This window comes from Osmerus mordax, chromosome 17, assembly GCF_038355195.1.
Source record: "Osmerus mordax isolate fOsmMor3 chromosome 17, fOsmMor3.pri, whole genome shotgun sequence".
Taxonomy (NCBI): domain Eukaryota; kingdom Metazoa; phylum Chordata; class Actinopteri; order Osmeriformes; family Osmeridae; genus Osmerus; species Osmerus mordax.
In genome coordinates this window covers 3,230,304-3,253,518 of record NC_090066.1, presented here as the reverse complement: position 1 = coordinate 3,253,518, position 23,215 = coordinate 3,230,304, and the positions used below count along the sequence as shown (strand labels likewise).

General features: G+C 49.6%; 1 protein-coding gene across 6 annotated transcripts in view; it reads right to left on the bottom strand.

Moving 5' to 3' along the window:
- Positions 1 to 2,458: 2,458 nt before the first annotated feature.
- Positions 2,459 to 23,215, bottom strand: part of cald1a (caldesmon 1a) — a 34,619-nt gene continuing 13,862 nt past the window's right edge. Inside the window, exons 1-16 of one of the 6 annotated variants that reach the window (XR_010878807.1) lie at positions 22,128 to 22,245; positions 20,896 to 20,978; positions 15,245 to 15,388; positions 13,756 to 14,143; positions 13,608 to 13,652; positions 12,105 to 12,217; positions 11,597 to 11,864; positions 10,673 to 10,813; positions 9,207 to 9,250; positions 8,957 to 9,032; positions 8,714 to 8,854; positions 8,421 to 8,513; positions 6,741 to 6,809; positions 6,478 to 6,525; positions 5,597 to 5,633; positions 2,459 to 4,325 (exon numbers count right to left, since the gene is read on the bottom strand). Coding sequence is in view for 5 of the 6 variants with exons in the window: in XM_067254320.1 (XP_067110421.1) it covers positions 4,312 to 4,325; positions 5,597 to 5,633; positions 6,741 to 6,809; positions 8,421 to 8,513; positions 8,714 to 8,854; positions 8,957 to 9,032; positions 9,207 to 9,250; positions 10,673 to 10,813; positions 11,597 to 11,864; positions 12,105 to 12,217; positions 13,608 to 13,652; positions 13,756 to 14,143; positions 15,245 to 15,388; positions 20,896 to 20,969 (1,647 nt within the window). In the remaining variant the exon portion in view is untranslated. Of the gene's footprint in view, positions 4,326 to 5,596; positions 5,634 to 6,477; positions 6,526 to 6,740; positions 6,810 to 8,420; positions 8,514 to 8,713; positions 8,855 to 8,956; positions 9,033 to 9,206; positions 9,251 to 10,672; positions 10,814 to 11,596; positions 11,865 to 12,104; positions 12,218 to 13,607; positions 13,653 to 13,755; positions 14,144 to 15,244; positions 15,389 to 20,895; positions 20,979 to 22,127; positions 22,246 to 23,215 lie in introns of those variants that run through there. The other 5 variants (XM_067254320.1, XM_067254324.1, XM_067254321.1 and 2 more) reach the window with 5 other exon arrangements.

Genomic DNA, 23,215 nt, shown 5'->3' with positions numbered 1-23,215 from the left:
TGTCAAGGACAATATGCCTGTGTATGCATCAATGTTTTGTTCTAACAATGCTGTTGAGACTCTTTAGAGTTTAAGCCTTTTTTGGGCATGTGTATGCACAACTTCAAGGTCAGCATCATTACAGACAGGAGCAGATACAACATGCAATAAATCTCTATATTTAACTCTCTGAATGTCAGAATGTTATTGTGCACAATTACATTGTCTGACATATTTCCATTGAGAAGTAGATCATATGATCGTAAACCCGGTGTCAGTAGTCTGATCTATTGAGGAGGTCTATTCATAGGAACTATAAAGTAGGGTTCTGAACAGGTGTGAGGTGTCTCTCCCAGACAATGAGCTTGGTTCATGTGGTCCAGGCTGCTCTGTAAATCAACGACAATACTTCTATGCTCCCTCCCTCCTTCCCTCCTTCCCTCCCTCCTTCCCTCCCTCCTTCCCTCCCTCCTTCCCTCCCTCCTTCCCTCCCTTACTACAAAGAGCTATTTCGGAGCTGTGAATGTGGACAGCCGGTGAAACTAGCTACATGCAGCACCAGCCATCACCTCAGCGTGTGTCATCAGCAAACGTCCTATTACATACTGATCCCAGTATGATACTAAGAGCGAGGAGCTTGGAGCTAGTTTTAGTATTATTCATCTTAGCTGTGACAGTAGCCACTACTCTTGAGACGTGGGCTAGAAAATCATGACATTCCAGCCCATCTGTTTCTTTTGACCTCTCCCTGGTCCTGACATCCCTCTCGTCTCGTATGTAGTTCCCTTTCACAGTGACCTTACCGTACAGGGCTTGTAAACTGTGGAACTCACTGCCCACAGAGATTAAGAACATTTCTGAGTTTAAAATGTTCATCTCTAAGCTTAAGGCATGGCTGAAAACAAACCAAAACTGTACCCATTTGTAAATGTTTGAACTTTTGTACTTCTTTATTTTGGATTTTTAAAATTGTATATTGTTTTTATTGTAGTGTTATTGTAGAAAAGGCCCATCCAGGGACGGGAGTTGAAAATTAGCACTTGCTATAATCTCTATGTGCATTACATCGGCTGCAAACTTTGCTCTACAGCTATGTTTATCTGCATTGTCCCTGTCAAAGAAATTTTATAAATAAAAATCTCTCAAGCAAAAAAAACAAAAAACAGTTGTGCTGTTTCAAAAACTGTAAACGGCTTCTGCATAAAACCCTTCTGACAGCGCGTGACGTTCTATTTGAGGGCTACGTGGACAGTGTGATAATGAAGGATTGTGTGATGATGAGTAAGATGTTCCAGTCAGAGTTATTTGACAGAGCTCGCAGCAGGGCGAGAGAGCTGCAGATGGATCATCAGTGTTGGAACTGCGTCTCAGCGTGTCTTAACTGAAAATCCAGAAAGAATTCACAGCCTCTGAGGACGGGTGGACGGCAATATTAAAAGTGTGTTTGTTTTAGTGTGTGTGGTCAGCCCCGTCCTGGCAGGAACTGTGGAATAACACTCTCTGACAGGGGCAGGAATGCTGTGGCTGCTGCTGTCAGCATTAAGCAGCATTACGCCAAAGCCCGAAGCAATCTACCAACACCCCATTCTACCAGAGGCCAGCTGAGCACCCACTCCTCCAGGTTGCACCAGATCAATCCAATCAAACAAATCGAATCAAACACACTTCTTCATATTACACCTAGTTTCAAACCTCTCTGATCAAGCGGTGCAAGTACAGCATTTCTCAACTCTATTACATCTAAACAAGCTGCATCTCCCTCTCTACTGTCCCAGGCCAGACTAAGATCAAGGGCCACATGCACTACAAGAAGCCACCGGAAGACCCCTTCACAGGACCGGGCCGGACGGTACCAGTCCTGGGTGAGATCAGCCTTACCTAGGGGTCCAACAGAGAGAGTTGATGGTGGCAGATGGTCCTATTCTCTCAGGTCCAGAACCAGATAATCTCAATCACTCTGCACAGACTCACATAATACAGGCATGCCCGCCCATGTGACCCCCCCTGCCTCTCTGGATTGGCTGGGAGAGGGAAGTCTATTGTTAGATTGAGAGGAAGCCCTAATACTATATATATGACACCTTGACAATGAGACCTGTTGTCATGACTCGTCCATGGGTCTACTTGTTAGACGTGTAACTATTTAGTGTGGGTCAGATGGCTGAGTGGTTAGGGAACCGGGCTATGAATCAGAAGGTTGCCTGTTCGGTTCCCGGCCGTGCAAATTGACGTTGTGTCCTTGGGCAAGGCACTTCACCCTACTTGCCTCAGGGGAATGTCCCTGTACTTACTGTAAGTCGCTCTGGATAAGAGCATCTGTAAAATGTAAATGTATTTAGGACAGAATATAGACAAGAGTACTACATTATCATTAGTATTTCAATGTTTCCTACCTAAATCCTTACATTTTGTTTTACTGTAGACAATGCATTGTCCTAAACGCCTTGAACGATATAATATATGGACAGATCAGGCTACATTTGAATATTTGTATGTTTTTATTTCTGTTGCTGGGTCAGCGGTACAATGTTTAAAACATTCATTCAGCATGGGTCAACCCATCACTGCCACCACACTAGAGGTGTCTGAACACTACAGATAGTGAGCACTACATAGGTTCATGGTTTCTACATATACATGCAGGTGTTTAACATGGAAATACAAAGACAGAAAAAAAGCAAAACATCAAATAGCAAAAATATGAAAAAGAACATTATTATTAATATCACATACAGAAACACAACAAAAAAGACTTTGGTCAGACTTCCCCTTGCTGGACGCCAGAAGTCATGGAATGTGATTGTCACAGTTGTGTCATAGTATAGCGTAAAACATCGACCAATTGAATGCCTCTGACAACCTGCCACACCCTTAACCAAGCAAGTCATGCAATATTAATTCAATTTAAAAAAATGGAATGTGAAAGATAATTAACTAAATTACTGAAAGTGAAGTATAAAAAAAACTGCAGTTACCCAAATCGTATGCCACTTAGTAGGTATCAGGCAACAGTACAGTGCAGAGGAGTACATTGCGCTTAAATGCTATTACCAGTGGTCAGATCACAAGGCCAAGAAGATGATTTAGTGGTTTACAGTACTATGTAACTAGCCTGTGCCTATGTCTATGGCTTCCAATGCCTAGACAAGCTTCCAATGCCTAGACAAGCCAACAGAGACCAAGCTGACTAATACCTAAGCTACAAAAGAGTAAAATAGTAGATGTATGGCCATGGTGGATGGTTAAATCGTCCAGCTGGGTCTGGTTCAGCTGGTGTACAGATCTGCAGTGGGAGAGATCAGAGGAGCCTCTGAGAACAGAGTGTTGTCTCTCTGTGATGTGTCACCTCCTGCATAAGTTCATCTGTTAAACCCAAAACGAGTGTGTAGGCAGAGGAATGTGTACGAAGTGGAATGTGTCTGTAATTTAAAAAGTTACAAACAACAGATATAAAAGTTACAAAAATAAGCCCAGAAAAAAAGACAAAAATGTAAAAAAAAAAAAACATAAATTAAAATGACAATAGTATAGTAAAAGCTATATTGGCCTTCTTAATGTTTCTATCATTTGTTTACTTTCCATTGATTTCCCCTTTCTTGATTGGTAGTCATTTTATGAGTACAAAAGCAAAACATTTAGAGTATAAAGCTGTAGTATAGGTTACAGTATGATTTTCATATATCAAAAACATGTATATGCTAACATATATTACTCAGACCATTGTTGCACTATTGATAATACATATAAAAGTGAAATAAGCTAGATCTAGAAGTGCTTCCTGTATGTCTGCATGTCCTGAATTGGTGACCAGGTATAAAATATCTATGAGTGAAGCTTCTGCCTTAAATATAAATAAAGTTGGTGAGATAGAGTGTTTTTAACAGAGTGTTGATGTTGAACCCTCTTTGTAACACTGAGACATGGAGTCATCTTTAAGAGCGATCTCTATCTCATCAAAACAAATAAAAGACAATTGAGTGTCAAGGGATACATCTAATTTCAATTTCTGTTTTTCTTTCTTTCTTGCAGGTTTGAAATAAAATATTTTTCAACAAAAAAAAAAAAAGAAAAAAAAAGAAAGAAAAAAGAATATCATAGAATCATAAACGTCCAAATTTCACAGCATTTTTTTTCTTTTAGAAAGGTAAATTCAATGTGCAAAGGTGGTGTGCTGTGATGGTTGGGAGTTCCCAGCACAGGGCCTGGATGTGACTCGTGTCTCCTCTCCTCCACAGGGGTGGCTGGGACTAGGAGGGCAGCTTTGGTTACATGCACGTAGTAAAGAAGAGTCTAGGATTGTCTTGGTCCCGCCTGCATCATCTCTCTGAAGCATTAGTGTCCCATGCCTGATGACAGAAGGTGGGCAAAAAGAGACAAGTCTATCACACCACATGCCGGACACCAGTAATGCTGCAGAATGCTCTGCCCTGGGCAGTCTGGGAGGTCACCAAGTTAAACCCCCCACATCAGACCTGAAGGGGCACTTGATTTAACTCACCTCCCATGCAGAGGTTGCACCACACACTGAAACATCAGTATTCCACTGGCTAAATTTAATCTGACATGGATATCGCATGGCACTGTTACTTTGCTTTCTTTTTCTCAGTTTGAGTTTAGCTGCCTGTCATTATTGCCTAGGTAGCAGTAGATTGTGAGAGGGTTCAAATGTGTGTAGTCCATGATACAAAGTGATAGTGTGTGTGTGCGTGTGTGGATGTTGTGTTAGATTCCCCTGGGGTCCTGGCCTCGGCTCCCATTTAAATACCTGACAAAAATGTTGTCCTTCACTCATCAACACCCTATGTAAGATGAGCCTAGGTCAAATATGAGTGCATGTGTCTATGAGTGTGTGTGCCTTGGCATACAGTATGTGTGTACGTGTGTGTGTGCGTGTAAGTCTACAACCACTTGTGCAGAGTTCCAAGACTGACCCAAACAGAAGCCCATGTTCTGCACACGTTTAATGTGTCCCTCCCCCGCTGGTGTGCCTGCATGGTGATGGTGTAGCATGGCCTGCTAATCTACTACAAGCCCACCGCCTAATGTGACAATTCAGCAGGTGGCCCAGCTGCACACCCAGCCAGGCAAGCTGTCCCCGCCCCGGGCCCAGGAACAGACACCAGGTCAGGGACAGGAGTGGGCCAGGGTGGAGGTGGTGTGGGTGTGCTGAGTGAACGACACATTACAGAGGCACGTACGGTATCCCTGAAGGCCGAACTGCTGGGACAGTGGGGGCGGGTGGGAGGGGGGGGGGGGGCGTCAGAACGCGGGGGCTGTAAAAAATAGCAAACAATGCCAGCGTGGCATCTGAACACAGCAGAGCCAGCAGAAGCTTGCGGCACGGCCTGGTGATTTACTTCAGGCTGGGCCCTGGAGGAGGGGTGGGGGGGGGGGGGGGGGTAGATATGACTGCAGGGACACATGCCGGTCTGTAAATTATACCAGACCCCCGTTCCTGTCCTTTTACAGAGTCGGGTTCACCATAACCTCTGTCCTTCTGGCTTCTGTTCGTGAAACACATTAGAAAACACTCTCACTCACTCCCTTTTTCCATTCTCTCTCTCCTTCTCTTTCTCTCCATTTCAATTTTTCTTCTAAAGAAACTAAAAGGACTCACCGTTGGTGACTGATTTAGCCTCCCCTCGGCCTGTCACCTGTCAGAGAGAGAGAGAGAGAGAGAGAGTAGAGATAGATAGAGAAGAGAGAGTGAGAGGGGGATAGAGAGAATGAGAGAGAGAGAATGAGAAAGAGATAAATCAGGCAAAGAGAAGGATGGAGAAAGTTATATAGAGAGCAGAAACACCAAACAGTAGAGTTTATGGAAGTTGTTTCAGACACAGCGTTTCAGAATGAACTGGGACCTTTGCACAGGCCAGTGCTGGAGCCACACCCACACACACAGCATCTATAGCAGGAACAAACCTTTATCCATCCAATGCCTCACTTGGTCTCCCTGTTCTTTGCATCACGCTAACTAACCATTAAGAGATGTCTATTCCTTGCCTGGCAGGCTTGCAATACCTCCACCACCTCTCACACAGAACACTGCCAGGATGAGGGCCCTAGGACCAGAACCACAAAGCTGCCCTGACTGATGCCTGAAAAGGAAGGAGTGGATGGCGGGCATATTCTAGACACAGTAGCCTCAATGGACATGGTTGGCTATAAAGGGGTCTCTATGAACACCATCAGCAGGGCCGTGGGCTTGCCCGGGACGAAGCGTGGAAGCCAGGACACATACGGAACGTGGACAAAAATAGGAGACATCTCAGAGAGCAGGCGTTTGTGTGGAAGCACCTGTGAAAGCGCCTCAGAGCAGCAGACAAGTTGAGAGCAAAGCGGGCAGAGCCACTGGGGCCTGGCTGACACACAGGAGGGGAGCACCGTTCACCTGCAGCCAGTGAGCAGCGGTGGCAGAAGCAGAGTTGTGACACTGTTGATCTAGACCAGGTGTGGGGCAGGGAGCAGAGGTGTCTTTTTATATATATATATTATTACCTCTGCAGGCTTTCCAGATTGAAGAGAAGTCAACTAGCTAAGAGACATCTTTAAACACAAAAAGAAAAGCAACAAAAGGTTATTCCCCTTTGCTGAGAAACATACTGGTCTCAGTCAGCTGACAAACAGAACCGTTTGTCATGTCACATGATCTGGTCAGCCTCCTTAGAGCTCCGAACGGACTCTCCACGCACAGAGAGATGTTTCTGGGAGAAAGTGATTGTGAGTGTGTGTGTAGGTGTGTGTGTTTGAGAGCTCTTTACCTTGGTAGGAGAGGCTCCTTTGTTTTCCCATAGACTCCGTTTGTTGGTGACATCACCTGGCTTTAGGTCCTGGATAAGGGGAAGGGATGGAAAGAGAGAGAAAGAGAGAGAGAGTGATAAAAAGAGAGAGGGGGGAGGGAGGGAATAAAACTCAAATCACACTGGGTTGATGAAGTTGAATGAAACTGTTATTTTGGAAAGAAAAGTCATTTTGCTTTATCTACAATACCTTTGGCGCCTAGAAAGGTTTTGACAGAGCAGAGGACAGAGAGGTCCATTGGGAAGAGAAGCTGACAGAGACTATCAAGGAGATAGCTAGCAGAGAAGAAGAAAAGACACACACACACAAGTTATAACAGTGTATTTCTGACAGTCATTGCTTCAGCTGCTTGGACCACCAGAGGGAGACAGACTTCCACGCACATTTTAAGCCAGACTTCACTTTCCCACAATCCCTTTCAAAGTTATGTGGAACCATCCACAGTTACACACTAGACTGAATCAGGTGTCATGTTACTGCAGATCCGACCACGCTCTCTCGCTCCTCTGACGACCCCCGTATCACCATAGTAACAGGCCCTCCGGTGGCCACAAGTGGTATCACGCCAACGTGAAGGGAAAAGTCCAGCATGGTCATTGTGCTAGGCAGGGCTGTGCTAGTTTCCATTCATATATCCTCGTACCTCAGACTGTCTGCAGCGGTATGAACATACTGGCAGCTAATAACCTCAACGCCTTAAAATAAACACAGATCTGAAGTGATCTACAGTCCAGGACAAGGGCAAGTGAAGAGGAGGTATGGACGTGTTGGAACGAGGCCAGACCCAGGGAATGCATTACAGTTCTTGGGTAGGACTGTGGTGAGGGAAGGTTAGGTATGGATGTATTGGAACGTGGCCATTTCCAGAGAACAGTGAGAGAGGTGGAGCCTTCTGTCTGGCCTGGTCCCTGATAACCTGCATGTGATCCAGACAGGACCCACAGAGCTAGTGTTAAGCTAACACCACAACGGATATGGGACTATATATCACGTACTCTGATAACAAGACGTCTAATACCTTCTGCCCTGATAGCTCTGGGGAGGGTCTGTATTCATACGTCAGTGTGATTTATGTCCACCAGGGGGAGACAGACCACATCTAGCACCCGGGCCAACCAGCATAGCGCTATCAGGTGATTACAGCTCCATGCATCATGAGGACAGGGCAGTTCCCAGTGATAGAGTCAGACCATGGAAAGATAAAGTGGATGTTAAGCTCCATATCTCATCATTATGTCCACAGCTGTGATGTCTGGTCTATGTACGCCTGTTGCCGCTACAGGTTTAAGAGACAGTGAGATCACCACACACAAGCTGACCTAGCACTTTTTGGGGGGTTTTATAACATAGTGTACTGCCTGCTTCAGCTGAGGCCTGCTTGAAGTGTACAAACCTCCACCGACACACTCTGCAAAACGTTACCATTTACGGTACACCACACACATACAGCAAGGTAGCATGACGGCCAGACCTGGTATGTGTGTGTGAGTCCACACATCCTCCATCGTGTGAGAGGGACGGCAACATGCAGGGAACTGTGAGGATGGGTTGACCTATGCAGTTTACTGCAGTGGGAGAGGACGAGGAAATATGTTTCCCACAGTTCAGACAGGGCAGGGGTTGCCGTGGAGACGACCTACCGCTGGCCTGCCTCCTGGGGTCTTGCTCTCGGGGGTTTTGTTCAGCCAGTCGTTGATGCGGCCGGCCACGCCTATCTTCATCCCAGCTGCTTCCTGTTTGGGGAGGAGGAGGAGGGGGGTCGAAGGTCAGAGACGCCTGGTCGTCATCGACAACGGGGGCCGAACAGGAAGCGACAGTCAAATGTGCCCCTTCCTCTCCTCCCCTCCCACACTCACACTCACACACACACACACAGACACGCAAACACACACACACACACACACACACACACACACACACACACCAAACCTACCTTGAAGGTTCCCCCTGCCCCCCCAGGGGAGGTGAACACGTTGCCCTTCTCCCACATGCTCTTGATGTTGCGGATGCCGTCTGTGACCATGGGCAGGTCCACCGCCCCGGAGCGCGGGGAGCGAGAGTCCTTGTTCTCCCTCTGGAGGAGGGAGGGGGAGAGAGGGGCAGACACAGTGTTAGCCTGGGTGGTGGGAACAGCGTGGTCCCTGGATGATGACAGTGACGGCGAAGCTGCTCCTACCTGGGCTGCTGAGGTGTACTGCTCCAGCCTGTTGCCGATCTTAGACACCACAGGGGAGTGGGCCAGCTTCAGAGAGCTGCACACACACACACACACACACACACACAGTCACACACACACACACACAGTCACACACAAACGGTCACGCACAAAGTCATACAACACACAGTTAGACCAGGATTAAAGCCAGCATGGTGTGACTGGGGTTTTGCACTTCTGCAGTGTGGTGTCAAGAGTGGAGTGTGTTCACCTTTTCTGAGCCGACTTGTTCAGGAACTCTGCCCTCTCACCGATCTGGGAGGAGAGGTCAGAGGAAAGACGTCAATGAGGAGTCAGTGCATACCCACGCACGCACACACACACACACACACACACACACACACACACACACACACACACACACACACACACACACACACACACACACACAAACACTGTTGACTGACAGCTCTCTGGTGTGGTTAGACTGGCTGTTTGACTGACCGGTGTGTGAATCTCCCAGGCTATACTGGTGAGAATGTCAGGCTGCTGTTCATGACAGACCACCTACAGGGCTGGGACAGGGGCAACACAAGTACCCCTGGAGGAAAATACCACCATCCCACGCCCCCCTCCTTCCCACCCTCACCCCATCTGCCCACAACCCCCCCCCCCCCCCCATCTACCCTCCACCCCTCCCTGGACACCCCACATCTTGTCTGCTGGGTTGTGGGAGTTGGTGCTGTGGGAGTTCCTAAAATACCCCGGTCAGGAAGTTGCCCATTCTCATGCATGCTGTGTGGTGCTGCAGGCGTACGAAGGCGCTTCCAGTTATCCTATTAACCCTAATCGTTTTCCTGCATCCGCGTAAGCCTGCCCCTACTGAGAGACTGGGCTGTTAGTATCTATCCAGCTTCACTCAACAGCAGTTCCAGCTTCTGGAACCCGGTGTCCTCGGACTGTTCTAGAACACAGAGGAGGGTTTGCACCCCAGGAAGCTATCATAGACGGCATGGAGTTGTAGTTTACGTCTAGGGAAGGGCCTTCAGTGCAGAGATAGATGACGGAGAAGAGTTACAGACACCCCACTGCATCACAGCACAAACAAGATCAACACATCACTTTGGGGTGTGTTAATCTTTAGGAAAACAGAGTCAAAAGTGAACTGAACAAGAAACACACACAAACAGCGGTACCTACAGTAAACATGACGACAAAGTAAAGCTGTGAGGAGGAATAGGAGCAGGACAAGGTTAATGTTTACCCACACAACAACCAAACACATATAGCTATACCTAATCATGGAGCCTCAACAAGCACACAAGCCAGAGAGGTTAGGCTAGCCAGCACAACCAGATGGTCATTACAGCTAAATGGCAGTAATGTGATTTTCTCCTCTCCTCTGTTAATCCCCCCCGGGTTTCACGGCGTGAGAGCTGATTCGAAGTTGGACTGTTCACTCACATCTAAGTGGATTAAACCCACATTTCCATGACAAATATTTATTGCCACAGCGATTGGGTTGGGGTTTCAGGTTTCTGTTCGAGGGTTAGAACAAATACGACGTCTACGGAGAAGACAGCGAATGCAGGGCCCTGTGTGGGCGTGGCCCTGGCCCTGTGAGGGCGTGGCCCTGTGAGGGCGTGGCCCTGTGAGGGCGTGGCCCTGTGTGGGCGTGGCCCTGTGTGGGCGTGGCTAGATGGGTCACAGAGGGCTGGAGGGGGGGGGGGGTCTGACCTTGAGAGACGACCCTCTGGGACTGACACACTTGAAGGGCTTGGCCTCTCCTCCCTCCATCGTGTCCTCCACCTTCTGCCTCTTCTCCGCTGCCTCGGCTCTCCTCCTCTCGATCTCCTCCTTCATCCTCCTCTTCTCTTCCTGATGGACACAGGGAGGCGAACAGTCACTCGCTGCGAGGATTCAACTGCTACCCACACACACACAGGCACGCACACACGCTACGCTAGCTGCTGTACGCGAGTATGAGGTCATGGTGAAGCGGAGAGAAGGATGGCAGACAGACAGTAGAGTTATCGCCTGCACACGGGGGGGGGGAGGACAGATAAGTCTGAAGAACAGCAAGATGATGTCACGGGGAAGCTGGACGAAGGGAGAGGAGTGGCTGTTATCTCCACCAGGTGTTACACAGAACACCACTTTATCTAGCTCACTGTCTGGGGAGAGAGAGAGGGGGGAGAAAAAGAAATAGAGAGAGACAGAGATAGAGCAAGAGAGAAAGAGAGAGGGGAGAGGGAGAAAAAGGAAGGAAGACAGAAGGTAGAAGGTAGAAGAACAGAGAAAGAGAGGGAAGGAACAAGAGGGGCAGAATAAAAGAGAGAGAGAGAGAGAGAGAGAGAGAGAAGGAGGAAGACAGTAGAGAGAAAGAGAGAGAGAGAGAGGGAAGGAGGAAGACAGTAGAGAGAGAGAGAGAGAGAGAGAGAGAGAGAGAGAGAGAGAGAGAGAGAGAGAGAGAGAGAGAAGGAAGAAGACAGTAGAGAGAGAGAGAGAGAAAGAGAGAGAGAGAGAGAGAGAGAGAGAGAGAAGGAGGAAGACAGTAGAGAGAGAGAGAGAGAGAGAGAGAGGAGGAAGACAGTAGAGAGAGAGAGAGAGAGAAGGAGGAAGACAGTAGAGAGAGAGAGGGGGTTTGCGTGTCGTCCTCACCTCCTCCCGTGCCTTTCTCTCCTCCTCCTCCTGCTTCTTCTGCCTGTCCTCCTCCTCCAGCACCTTCCTCCTCTCCTCCCTCTTCTTCTTCAGCTCCTCCAGCTCCTGCTCCGCCTCCTGCTGCTTCTGCCTCATCCTCTCAAACTCCTCCACCTCCGCGTCGTCACGGCGACGCTTCAGCTCCTCCAGCTTGCGCTCCGCCTCCTGGCGCGCTGCGTCGTCCGGATCCTCCCCCACCCCCGGCTCGGGGGCGCGCATGCTGCCGCGACTGCACACACACACACACACACACACACACCTTTACTCAGGTGTCAGTACGTGTAGGGTTTCAGTCCACAGCGTCCTTGTCCTCTGTGAGGTGGGTTAGGTGACCCGTGTCAAATACAGCAGTTTTGCCCCAGGACACTCGCTGCCTGTGTGTGTGTGTCTGAGTGTGTGTTTCAGTGTGTGTGTGCGTGTGGGATGTGTGTTGTCATGTCACCACTGGGACTGAGACTCTGTACGGCACCTGAGGGTTCTCTCTGGTTTCCTGTTCTGCATGGGCGGAGTCTCCTCATGCAGGCCTCCGTTCTGCTTCCTCTGCCACTCGCCCTGCTCCCTGGCCCCGCCCCTCTGGGACACCTGCAGCCACAGAACCAGCCAATCAACACGCAGCGGAGGAAGGTCACAGAATGTTCGGGAGCAACAGTGGTTCCACTCGGTGACACACATGGAGCAAAGCAAGGGTGTGAGTGTGTGTGAGTGTGTGTGTGAGTGTGTGTGAGTGTGTGTGTGAGTGTGTGAGGTCTTAGGAAGAATCTCAGGCCACATGAGCCAGCCCCTACTCCACAGTAACTAGCAGGTCATGTACTCCAACAGTGTATTTAGTTATCTTTTTCATACTACTCCCGATACCCTTCCCCCCCAACCAACAGTCACCCCATCCCTTCCTCCCTGCTTCCTAAATAGAGCTGTCAAGTTTGAAGCTGTCTGCATTGGCCCTGTCTCTGCTTAAGAGCATGTACCTGCTTGTTACCAAATGACTTGATTACATGTATATCTACCAGGGTGTAGTTACAGTGCCATACAGTACTAATTATAAAACTCAAGACTTGAAATACAGACTTGCAATATGGAGTCAACTACTTCCCCTTAGTTACCATGGAGTCGAGGCAGAACACAACAGAGGAAGACATGCAGCACACTGTGACCGAGACCGCACCCTGACCACTCATGGCATGGCATGAGAACGCCATTACTGATGACCACACGGTCGTGGCCACACCTTCTCGCGCAGGCTCCGTATCCACCACAGCAAACCACACGGTGAACATGGACAACTTCACTGTCTGGGAGAGGTCTGTTCACCCTGCCTGGAGCTGGGGCTGGGGCTGGGGGGGGGGCTCTACAGATGAAGACCAGCCCTGGGGTAGAGACGCCAGTCTGGGAACCATATCAATGGGTTCTGGTCTGGGTCTGGGCTCAATACTAGGAATTGAGGTTTACTCTAGTCAGTTGATATGGGTTGAACCCTGCTTTTATAATGCTGTTGGTGCAGAGGGAACAGGGCTGGCCCTCTCCCAGACTGGGAGGTTCTCCTGGGTGCTGTCACACCTCTACACACCCTGATGTCTTACCAGGCCCACGCCATTCTCTGCTCTCTCACAGTCCTCCTCCTGCTCTCTGGCTCGTATCCTGCCCTCCCTCTTCTCTCCCACTTCCTGCAGTCTCTCCTCCTCCTCTTCCTCCTTCTCTATCCCCTCCTCCTCCTCTTCCTCCTTCTCTATCCCCTCCTCCTCTTCTTCCTCCTTCTCTATCCCCTCCTCCTCCTCTTCCTCCTTCTCTATCCCCTCATCCTCTTCTCTTCCTCCTGCCTGCTCCTCATCTGACTCGTGCTGATCTGGGATCTGTTCTAATACTGAGTTAGAGTTCAGCTGTTGTTGTTGGTCCTGGGGGGAGAATGAGAGAGACTCAGACAGGACCACCATCCCAGCACCAGGCCTCAGCCACATCAACCAACCAACAACTGTACCTCGTTTTGCATGTGTGACAAGTTAGTTTTCTCCTCACAGGACTCCTATGGGGGTAAACAAGGAGTTGGAACATGTTTACATACAAACGCGGAGGAACTAAAAGCCACATGTCAAAGCAGGGGATGACCGAGAGACCAATAGACTGACCTGCTCTCTCATGTAAGACCTGCTGGGCTTGTCCTCCTCCACTTCCTCTTTCTCCTCCTCTTCCTCTGGGGCAGCCTCCTCCTCCTCCTCCTTCTCCTCCTCTTCCTCTCTGCCGCGCGCCACCGTCGTCTTCCTCCCCTGCTCTTCCTCCTCTTCGTTGTCGTGGTAGCGCCCCCTGCGGCCGAGCGGCCTCTCCTCCTCCGCGCTGTTGGCCGCGGCGTCGCCGTGGTCGCGGTCGTTGTCGCGGGCGTCCGTCCCCTGCTGTCTCTCCTGCGCCTCCTTCAGGCGTCGCTGGCGTCGCTCCTCCCTCTTGGCCATGCGCTCCATCAAAGCCTGCTCCTCGTCATCTCCACCTCCTTCTCCTCCTCCTCCGGAACTCTCCGTCACGCTGAGGAGAGGGAGAGATCACGCCTCAGTCACAAGATCCACACGTGAACACACATAGAGTGCGAACACGCGCCTGCACACACACGCACACACATGCCCAGACACTCACACACCTCCAGGTGTGAAATCTGGTCTGTTATTTATACAGTGGATCTGTCGGAATTTGTTTGTGAACTAGGAGCTGGAGCAGTTCACATGATGTCAGCAGTGAGGTTGGTAGAAGGTAGTGTGTGAGTCTGGAGCAGGTGCTTCTGATAAGCACAAGGTCACTAGAGGATATTGTTAACTGCATAGTTTCCCGAGTCACCATCACTGACCAAACAATGTTTTCACACTCGCTCCCTGTCATAAGTCTGAACTAAAGAAATGGGGGGAGAGAGAGAGAGAGAGAGAGAGAGAGAGAGAGAGAGAGAGAGAGAGAGAGAGAGAGAGAGAGAGAGAGAGAGAGAGAGAGAGAGAGAGAGAGAAGAGAGAGAGAGAGAGAGGAGAGTCTAAGACCTGTAACATCATTGACATTGCTAGAACAGCAATAAAGTAGATATGCTGACCCAACTGTTTGCCTAACGTTAGGATATCGCCAGCACACAATCGACAATAGCAGAGCTGCCTCTGATGCAGCAGATCACACAGCCCCAGCCCTGTTCCACAGCCACCGGATGTGTGTGTGTGTGTGTGTGAGTGTGTCTGTGTGACCTCACTGGTAGGAAACGCTGATACTACAAAGCTGTTTTTGTCTGTCTGGATGTCAGACATCTCCCACCATGTCCATATCCCACTGTCAATGACCTCATCTAGGCAGGGTCGAGGGCGGGGCTTCAGCTGGGTTATCTTTGATTGACAGCCAGAGGTCTGTCGATAGTAGAGAGCCTGAGTCGGCTCACAAATCACACTTGAGGCTTTTTTTGTGTGTTTTAAAGATTAGGAAAGTCACAAGACTTGGTTTTCTGTGATTGGGCTGTTTCACCTGACCTCCTCACTCCCGATGTTGCTGTTCCCCATGTGGATCAGGGTTACACACGCATCTATTATTAACGACCTCCCAGCCCTGTAAGGCCGAGGGTAGCCCTCTGTGTGAGTGAGTGTCTGTGTGTATTATTAATACCTGTGGCTGTTGGTTATGGCCAAGGTGTCTGTTTGCCCGCTAGGCTCCTCCCCCTCCCTGCTCTTCATCCTCTCCTGGCGCGCCCTGCGTCGCCTCTCCCGGGCCGCCTCCTCCTCATCCTCATCGTTCCTCTGGTAGGCCACTCTGAGAGAGACAGAGAGAGGGAGATGACGCAGCTGACTCAACATGTATGGCCATTAAAAAAAGAGTAGAGAGAGAGAGTGCCGCCTGGGTGTATTCTCCCTCCTCCTCCTCCTCCTGAGGTCAGGCACACAGACATGGGCTGAGCTCGCTGACAGAAGCCTGAGCGAGGGGCCAGGTGTGCAGGCACAGACCAGAGGTGATCCTGGGGTTCTGGCCCGAGAACGGGTTCTGGAACGTTGACATAATAGAACTGTCAACACCTAGACTCCACCTGGGAGACCCTGATGTCACCACAGCAGACTTCTCCCTCTCCTTCTCACTACTCATGGTGTGTGTGTGTGGGTGTGTGGGTGTGTACGAGAACAAGCATCTGTACGAGTCAGCATGTATGTGTGTGTGTTTCTGGGCCCTCAAATAAAGATATGAACTCACTAGAAATCCGACACAATGGAGCTAGTAATAATAAAGCACATCAAAACCAGATCTTTTATACTAAAACCTGATCTTCCATAGCAAAATCGGATGTTTCACATCAAAACCAGATCTTTCACAGAAAAACTAGATATTTCACAACAGTTTCAATTGTTTCTGTAGCTGAAGCCCTCATGCAGACTATGGGCCGCCTCTGTTCCCCGTGCTGTTGGAGTAGACCCAGCGGTTCCAGAGAGAACCCGTCTCTGGAGAACAGTTCTCCAAACAGTGGAGTTGTCCTGGGAAACAGAGACAAGCCCCAACAGAACAGACAAACCCTCGATGGAGAAGCGGGGTGCGGTAAGGAGGCTCTCTAGAAGGACAACAAGAACAAGCCGCTCAGAAGTGAATCAGCATTCCTGTCCATCACTTCTCTGGGCCTGTGGACGGGAAGACCAGAGAAGGCCCCTATGTAATATCCTCCTGCCCACGACCTCCTGGAGACCTGCATGAGAGATACAAATCTCTGGGAAGAATGTAGGGCCAGGGGTGAGGGAAGAGAGATGGGGGATGAGAGATGGAGACAGATGGAGAGAGACATGTCGACAGAGAGAGAAAGCGAGAGGGTGCATATATGAAAGCAAGCAAAGGCCAGCAGAGATCTTATCATATAGTCCAGATAATAAATCTCCGTCTGCAGTCGGACTCTGAGAGGCCAGTCTGTTTAATAACCAGCAGGTAGGCAAGTCTGTATGTCTGTCTGTACAGCCACAGCCATCTCTCATTGGGTGGTCTGTCTCGGACCGGAGCCCTCTGTTGAGGCAGCCACAGACAGTTAATAACATGCTGCACACACCTCAGCTGCAATACTCTCTCCTCTCCTCAACACGGCACGAGCAGAGACACTTTTATAAGTTGTCGTCACACCAACATGTTGAGCATGTGGAAACAATACTGTGGCTGGAAACCAACTTAATTGTTTTATGACATGTCTACTCCGTGTTCACATTCCCCACCAGTAAACAGATCTGTGTTTGTTTAACTGCCCCAAACCTACACTCGCGACGACGTTCTGTTTCATAATGAGAACAATAAAGTTGATTTAGGACTAACGCTAGGTCCAGTAAACCCCTCCTTAACGACACTCACTACAAAACCTCCAGTCAACACACAGCCACTCAGCGGAAACATTAGCAGAAATATGTCCAAATATTTTCTTTACAGCAAAACATCTCAGAAATGTTAAGAGAAAACATTTTAGGCAGAGAGAGCCCCATGAGAAAAGACTTCTTCACCTCCCTGAGACGAGAGAGGGGAAGAAAGAGGGGGGAGGGGGATGGAGAGAGCAATAGAGAGAGAAAGAGAGGGAGGAGGAAGAAAGCAGTCAGAGGGTGAGGAGAGGGGGAGGAGGGACAGGGGGAGAGAGGGCGTACCCTATCAGACATTCTGACCCATTCCCACGCTTCCCCCAGTAACTAAGCTACTTTACTTCCTCCATAGACCAAGCCCAGAGAGGAGCAGGCCCAGAGAGGAACAGGCCCAGAGAGCAGCAGGCCCAGAGAGGAACAGGCCCAGAGAGCAGCAGGCCCAGAGAGGAACAGGCCCAGAGAGGAACAGGCCCAGAGAGCAGCAGGCCCAGAGAGGAGCAGGCCCAGAGAGGAACAGGCCCAGAGAGCAGCAGGCCCAGAGAGCAGCAGGCCCAGAGAGGAACAGGCCCAGAGAGGAACAGGCCCAGAGAGGAGCAGGCCCAGAGAGGAGCAGGCCCAGAGAGGAGCAGGCCCAGAGAGCAGCAGGCCCAGAGAGCAGCAGGCCCAGAGAGCAGCAGGCCCAGAGAGGAACAGGCCCAGAGAGGAGCAGGCCCAGAGAGGAGCAGGCCCAGAGAGCAGCAGGCCCAGAGAGGAACAGGCCCAGAGAGGAGCAGGCCCAGAGAGGAGCAGGCCCAGAGAGGAGCAGGCCCAGAGAGCAGCAGGCCCAGAGAGCAGCAGGCCCAGAGAGGAACAGGCCCAGAGAGGAGCAGGCCCAGAGAGGAGCAGGCCCAGAGGACAGAGAGAAGAGGTGAGAGGAGGAGGCCCAGAGAGAACAGGTGAGAGGAAGAGGCCTAAAGGGAAAGAGAAGGACAGGAGGAGAGGAGAGAGAGAGAGCTCAGGGCTATACAGTCATTTTACACCCAGAGAATAATGTTTTACATTCTGGCCTCTCAGTCCAGATTCAGGTCAAGCTGCTGCTGGTCTACTACACAGTCCCAGCCCAGGACAGAGGCTGCAGCTCTGGGAAGTCTGGGGTCAGGTGTGAGGGGAAGCCCAACCATCGCTGGAGCAGGTCACCAAACACTGACCTGAGAGGCAGATGAGTGAGAGGGGAAGATCCGTGTCCCCCACCCCCCACGGCCCAGAGGCCCTGACAGACCAGCCCCAGTTCAGGGGCAGGACAGACAGCAGGTCCATTCTCCAGGACGGGGATGTTTGGAAGGGCCCATTCACTGAGGATGGTTGTTATTTCCTGAGCTCTTCCTGGTCTCTCAGGAGGGCTGGAGCAGATGTGGAGGAGGAGAGGCGGGGTCACACCAACACCAGGAAGCACCATGGCTGCTGCACATGGGTGTGCTGAGCTCCACTCACAGATAAATATGTCTCCGAGTTCAGTCATTCAAAGTTATTTATTTTCACAGGGGTTAACTATTCATTATCTCTGAGATTTCGTTTCACTCTGTGGTGTTTCATGACTTTCTCATGCCATGCATCATTTTGAAGTCATGTTTTTCATTCATGAACGTCATGTCAGCATCCCTGGTTTCAGTGACATGAGTCAAAACGGTCTCGCATTAATTTCCCTTTGGGAACCCTTATTAAAACAAGGCCTTGGCTTGTCCCCACTGCTGGACAGTGTGAGGAACATGTCATTGGAGCTTAGGGGCAGACACTCCACAAGACACAGGCCAGCTGGGATGCTGCTCACCCTCACTGCTAAGACTGGGGAACATTCCATGTCCACTTCTCTGGAAGGGAAGTAAAAACAGCAGTCAAAACATTCCAGTTTGTGTGTGTGTGTGTGTGTGTGTGTGTGTGTGGGGGGGGGGGGGGGTGCTGCTTGGACACAGGAAGGGCCAAGCTCACAGTCCGGTGTGAGAAACAGTGTTGCTGTGATACAAGGGGACCATGTGTGTGAGAGTGTATATGAGAGAGAGAGAGACTCGTAACATGGTGGGCTTGGTTGAACCTCACTGTCAGCAGACTGGTCTGAGTCTGACATAACACAGAACAGGGACAGGGGACTCGAAACGCCCAAGCACCCTCACACACACACACTCTCACACACACACACACACACACACACACACGGGATGCTAGATCTAGGCTCACATAGATAAAGGAGGTAAATGCTGCTCGTCAAGGCTTCATCGCCTCTGGCTGGTCCAGGCTGGCTACACCCTTCTCAGCCATCTGCTACATGTATACACACAATCTCAAGTCTCAGATTCATCTATGCCAAGCTGTAGCTCATTAACCAGCTCTGTGATGCTCAGCTGTGAAGCTGATGCTGGTCACCTTTCCAGTTAACGTGTATTATCATAGCAAGACATCTGGCAGTCTTGCTACTCCTATCATACACACACACATACATTTTTACATTCTTGCAGCATATTTACAAGTTGGTGGTGGTTAAGCAGAGGCCAAAGACGTGCTTTTGACTAGCTAGATTATGCGTGACATGTAAATATTGTGTGTTACAGCATATTGGCAAAAATGTAAACATTTCAATTGAGAGATCTTTTATCAATAACACAATGTTCAACTAGAATTCCAGCCTTGCCTGCCAACTGAAATGACTCCTTTAGCTGACCCCCCCCCCCCTCACCCAAAAAAAAAAAAGAAAACTTGTGCACATACTCCCACCATGGAAACATTTCCCCTATCCTCCTCTTACTCACTCTCTCTTTCTATCTCAGTCCATTGTCTCCCTTTCTCTCTCTACACTTTCCCTCATTCTCACTTGACATTTTCTGCCAAATTTCAGACAAACAACCCGAAGCCCTGACTTGGAGGCTCTTTATGAAACAATATCCCCCATTCCCAGTCGAGCGGGCAGCAGTGCAGGCTGATGGTGAAGACACGTGACGGATCAGAGAACACGCCAGCAACGTCGCACTAGATTACATCTGCTGGACGTGAGTGGAGATGACTACGATGAGATAGGAGCTAAGTCATAACTAATGCTCCCGGTCAGTACATTTTCTGGCAGAAGTCTTCGGTTTCCACAATACGTTCAGCATTGTTCAAGTACACTGACTGCGTGACAAAGCCAAGAGCGAGCATGCAAGAGCTGCAGGGTGCACACACGCACTTCTCACATGCATGGGATGCTGCTTTCCAAGCATTCATCTACTGCCTTAGAACGCCATCATTAGCTTATCAACACTTGGGAAGTAAACATGGCCACCGCAGAAGCATATCTGATGAAGGGTTATTCAGACTCAACCTCTGTTTGCCGAGTGTCCATATCAACTCATGAGCTGTGCATAGCCCCTGTACATTGTACTATGTACACAGGTCACAGCGAGAAACATTTGCATGTCCATCCTCTACATGAAGTTGTTTGATGTCAGTGGTGTTTTATGACCATGCAATAGGGCTGTACTCCTCTGGTACTGTATTGTGAAGGGTTTTAACAGATAGAAGTAGCAGCACAGTCAAAACCAGTCTGGTGAGGCAGTGCCTCTGACCCATATATGGACAGAGGAGAGAGCACTGAGGTCATCAGGCCAGGTGGAGATGATTAGGCCACTTGCACCCCTTCTGGCCAACTGACGGAACTGCAACTTCCTAATGAGGACTAGGCAGGGTCAGTGATTTGCATGCTGAGCCAGCACTTTCTATGAGGACTCGAGGTATACTATGGCAGACTTAATGTCTGTGTGGATTTTGAGTCACCTCGATTGTAGCCAAAGGTTTTGAGTCACATTTACAGGAAAATGCGAGGTCTCCCATTTGACCAAGAGGAGCACTGTTATGGGTGGTCCTCCAACCACCGCAGTTACTCGAGGACCTGAGACAGCAGGAGGAATAAGAGATGATGATGATGATGAAGAGTAGTCTTACCGTTCGGCCTCCAGCCTCATCTCCTCCCTCTTCTGCCTCCTCAGCTCACGGCGGCGCTCAAAGTCGTCGTCCATGGTTACGCCCTGCAGGATGACATCATCGTGTGTTAGTTTACAGACAGGAAGGAAGGAGGGAAGGACCAGGGGATGTTTATCCCGTCCGGTTATCTGCCAGTCCTCACACATACGCACACACACACACACACAACAGGCAGCCTACAGTACAGCCTGGATGGGTGGACAATGTTTACAGCATCTAAGTGTGCTATTGATGCCTCACACATGTTTAGCGACTACCTTGACCAGTGTGCACTGACTCAAACAGGGAAAACTGGTTTTCAAGTTCTTGAAACATAAGTATGTACTGACCATCGGCTGCTGCCTCTGAGCCAGGATTAAAAGTGAGACCGTTTGGAAGAGAAAGAGTATGAAGAAGAGAGAGAGAATGTGAGGGAGAGAGAATGTGAGGGAGAGAGACTGTGATGGACAGAGAATGTGAGGGAGAGAGACTGTGAGGGACAGAGAATGTGAGGGACAGAGAATGTGAGGGAGAGAGACTGTGAGGGACAGAGAATGTGAGGGAGAGAGACTGTGAGGGACAGAGAATGTGAGGGAGAGAGACTGCGAGGGACAGAGAATGTGAGGGAGAGAGACTGTGAGGGAGAGAGACTTTGAGGGACAGAGAATGTGAGGGAGAGAGACTGTGAGGGACAGAGAATGTGAGGGAGAGAGACTGTGAGGAACAGAGAATGTGAGGGAGAGAGACTGTGAGGGAGAGAGACTGTGAGGGACAGAGAATGTGAGGGAGAGAGACTGTGAGGGACAGAGAATGTGAGGGAGGATGGCGATGATGAAGGGATACAAGCAGACAGGAAGCTAACCCAATCAGCTAGAAAGACAGGGAGTAAAAACATCCCGTTAGCTACGTGACTGAGCAGTGAGGAGTGCAGAGAAGCTGGACCACCCAGAAGAGTCCTCACTCTGAACATCAACACTCTGCCCCTGCAGAAACACTGCCAGAAACACTGTCTACAGACACAGGAAAACTATATCTACAGACACACTGGTAGGAAAATTATATCTAGAGACACAATGCTAGGAACGCTGCCCATGTACAGTACAACTACAACAAGTACAGTACCATTCAGTACAGGCCTTTGAACCACAGTCTAGTAGACAGACATGACAGTAGCTTAGCGAACCACTAGGCAGTGGAATACAATGGAAACCTACCTTAGCAGTAGTTAGCAGTTATTGATTAGCTTCCCTCCTGTCGTACCATATCAGACTGTCTCTACTGTTTGCCAACAGAGCTACAACGCTCCATCTACAGCAATGTCTCTGTCCACATAGTCCACTGCCTGAGAAGTCAGACGCTTGCCTCTCCTCTTCTACTTCTGCCCCTCCTTCTTTCTCTCCAATAATCCCTCCCTCTTTCCCTCCAACTCCCGCTCTCTTGCAGTCTTTCGTCTCTCGTCGTCTCCCCCCCTACTCTCTCATGCCTTCCCTCCCCCTCCTCCATCTCTCCCCCCTCTTACCCTCCTTCTCTCCCTCTCTCTTTCTCTCCCCTCTCTCCAGTGTTTCCTGTCGTGTTTACGGGGCTGTCAGTGGCTGGCTGGAGAAACTGTTCTGGGATCAGTGCTGGAGACTTCCTGTGTGTGCTGCAGAACTGAGCCTGCTCCACTGTGCCCAACTGCACACACACACACACACACACAAACAGGGGAACAGGAAGAGCATGGACAGAGGAATTACAGTATGCTCCTAAACCCATGTTTCTAACTGTAACACTCCATCTCCATTCCTCCCTTCCTCTCTCTCTTTATCTCTCTTTCTCTGTCCCCATCCTTCCCTCTTTTCTTTCTGCAAGCTTTTCGGTCCACCTTATTCCTTACATTTACATTTACATTTAGTCGTTTAGCAGACGCTCTTATCCAGAGCGACTTACAGTAAGTACAGGGTCAATCCCCTGAGGCAAGTAAGGTGAAGTGCCTTGCCCAAGGACACAACGTCTTTTTAGTACGGCCAGGAATCGAACCGGCAACCTTCTGATTACTAGCCCGATACCCTAACCCTAACCTCCTTGTAGGCAATATCTTTCTCTTTTTTGTCTGTTTTTCTTTTTCCATCATCCCTCTCTCCTCCTTTATCCATTATTTCCCCTCTCCCAGAATCCTCACTTGTACTAGAGAATTTAAAAAAAACAGGTCCGGTTTCCCTGGCCCCCTCTTCCCCTGTCTCCCCCCTTCTCATATCAGAGCAGATAGTTCCAAAACCGCAAGAATTTGCTAGCTATGTTTAGATGCACTTATGCCATTTGC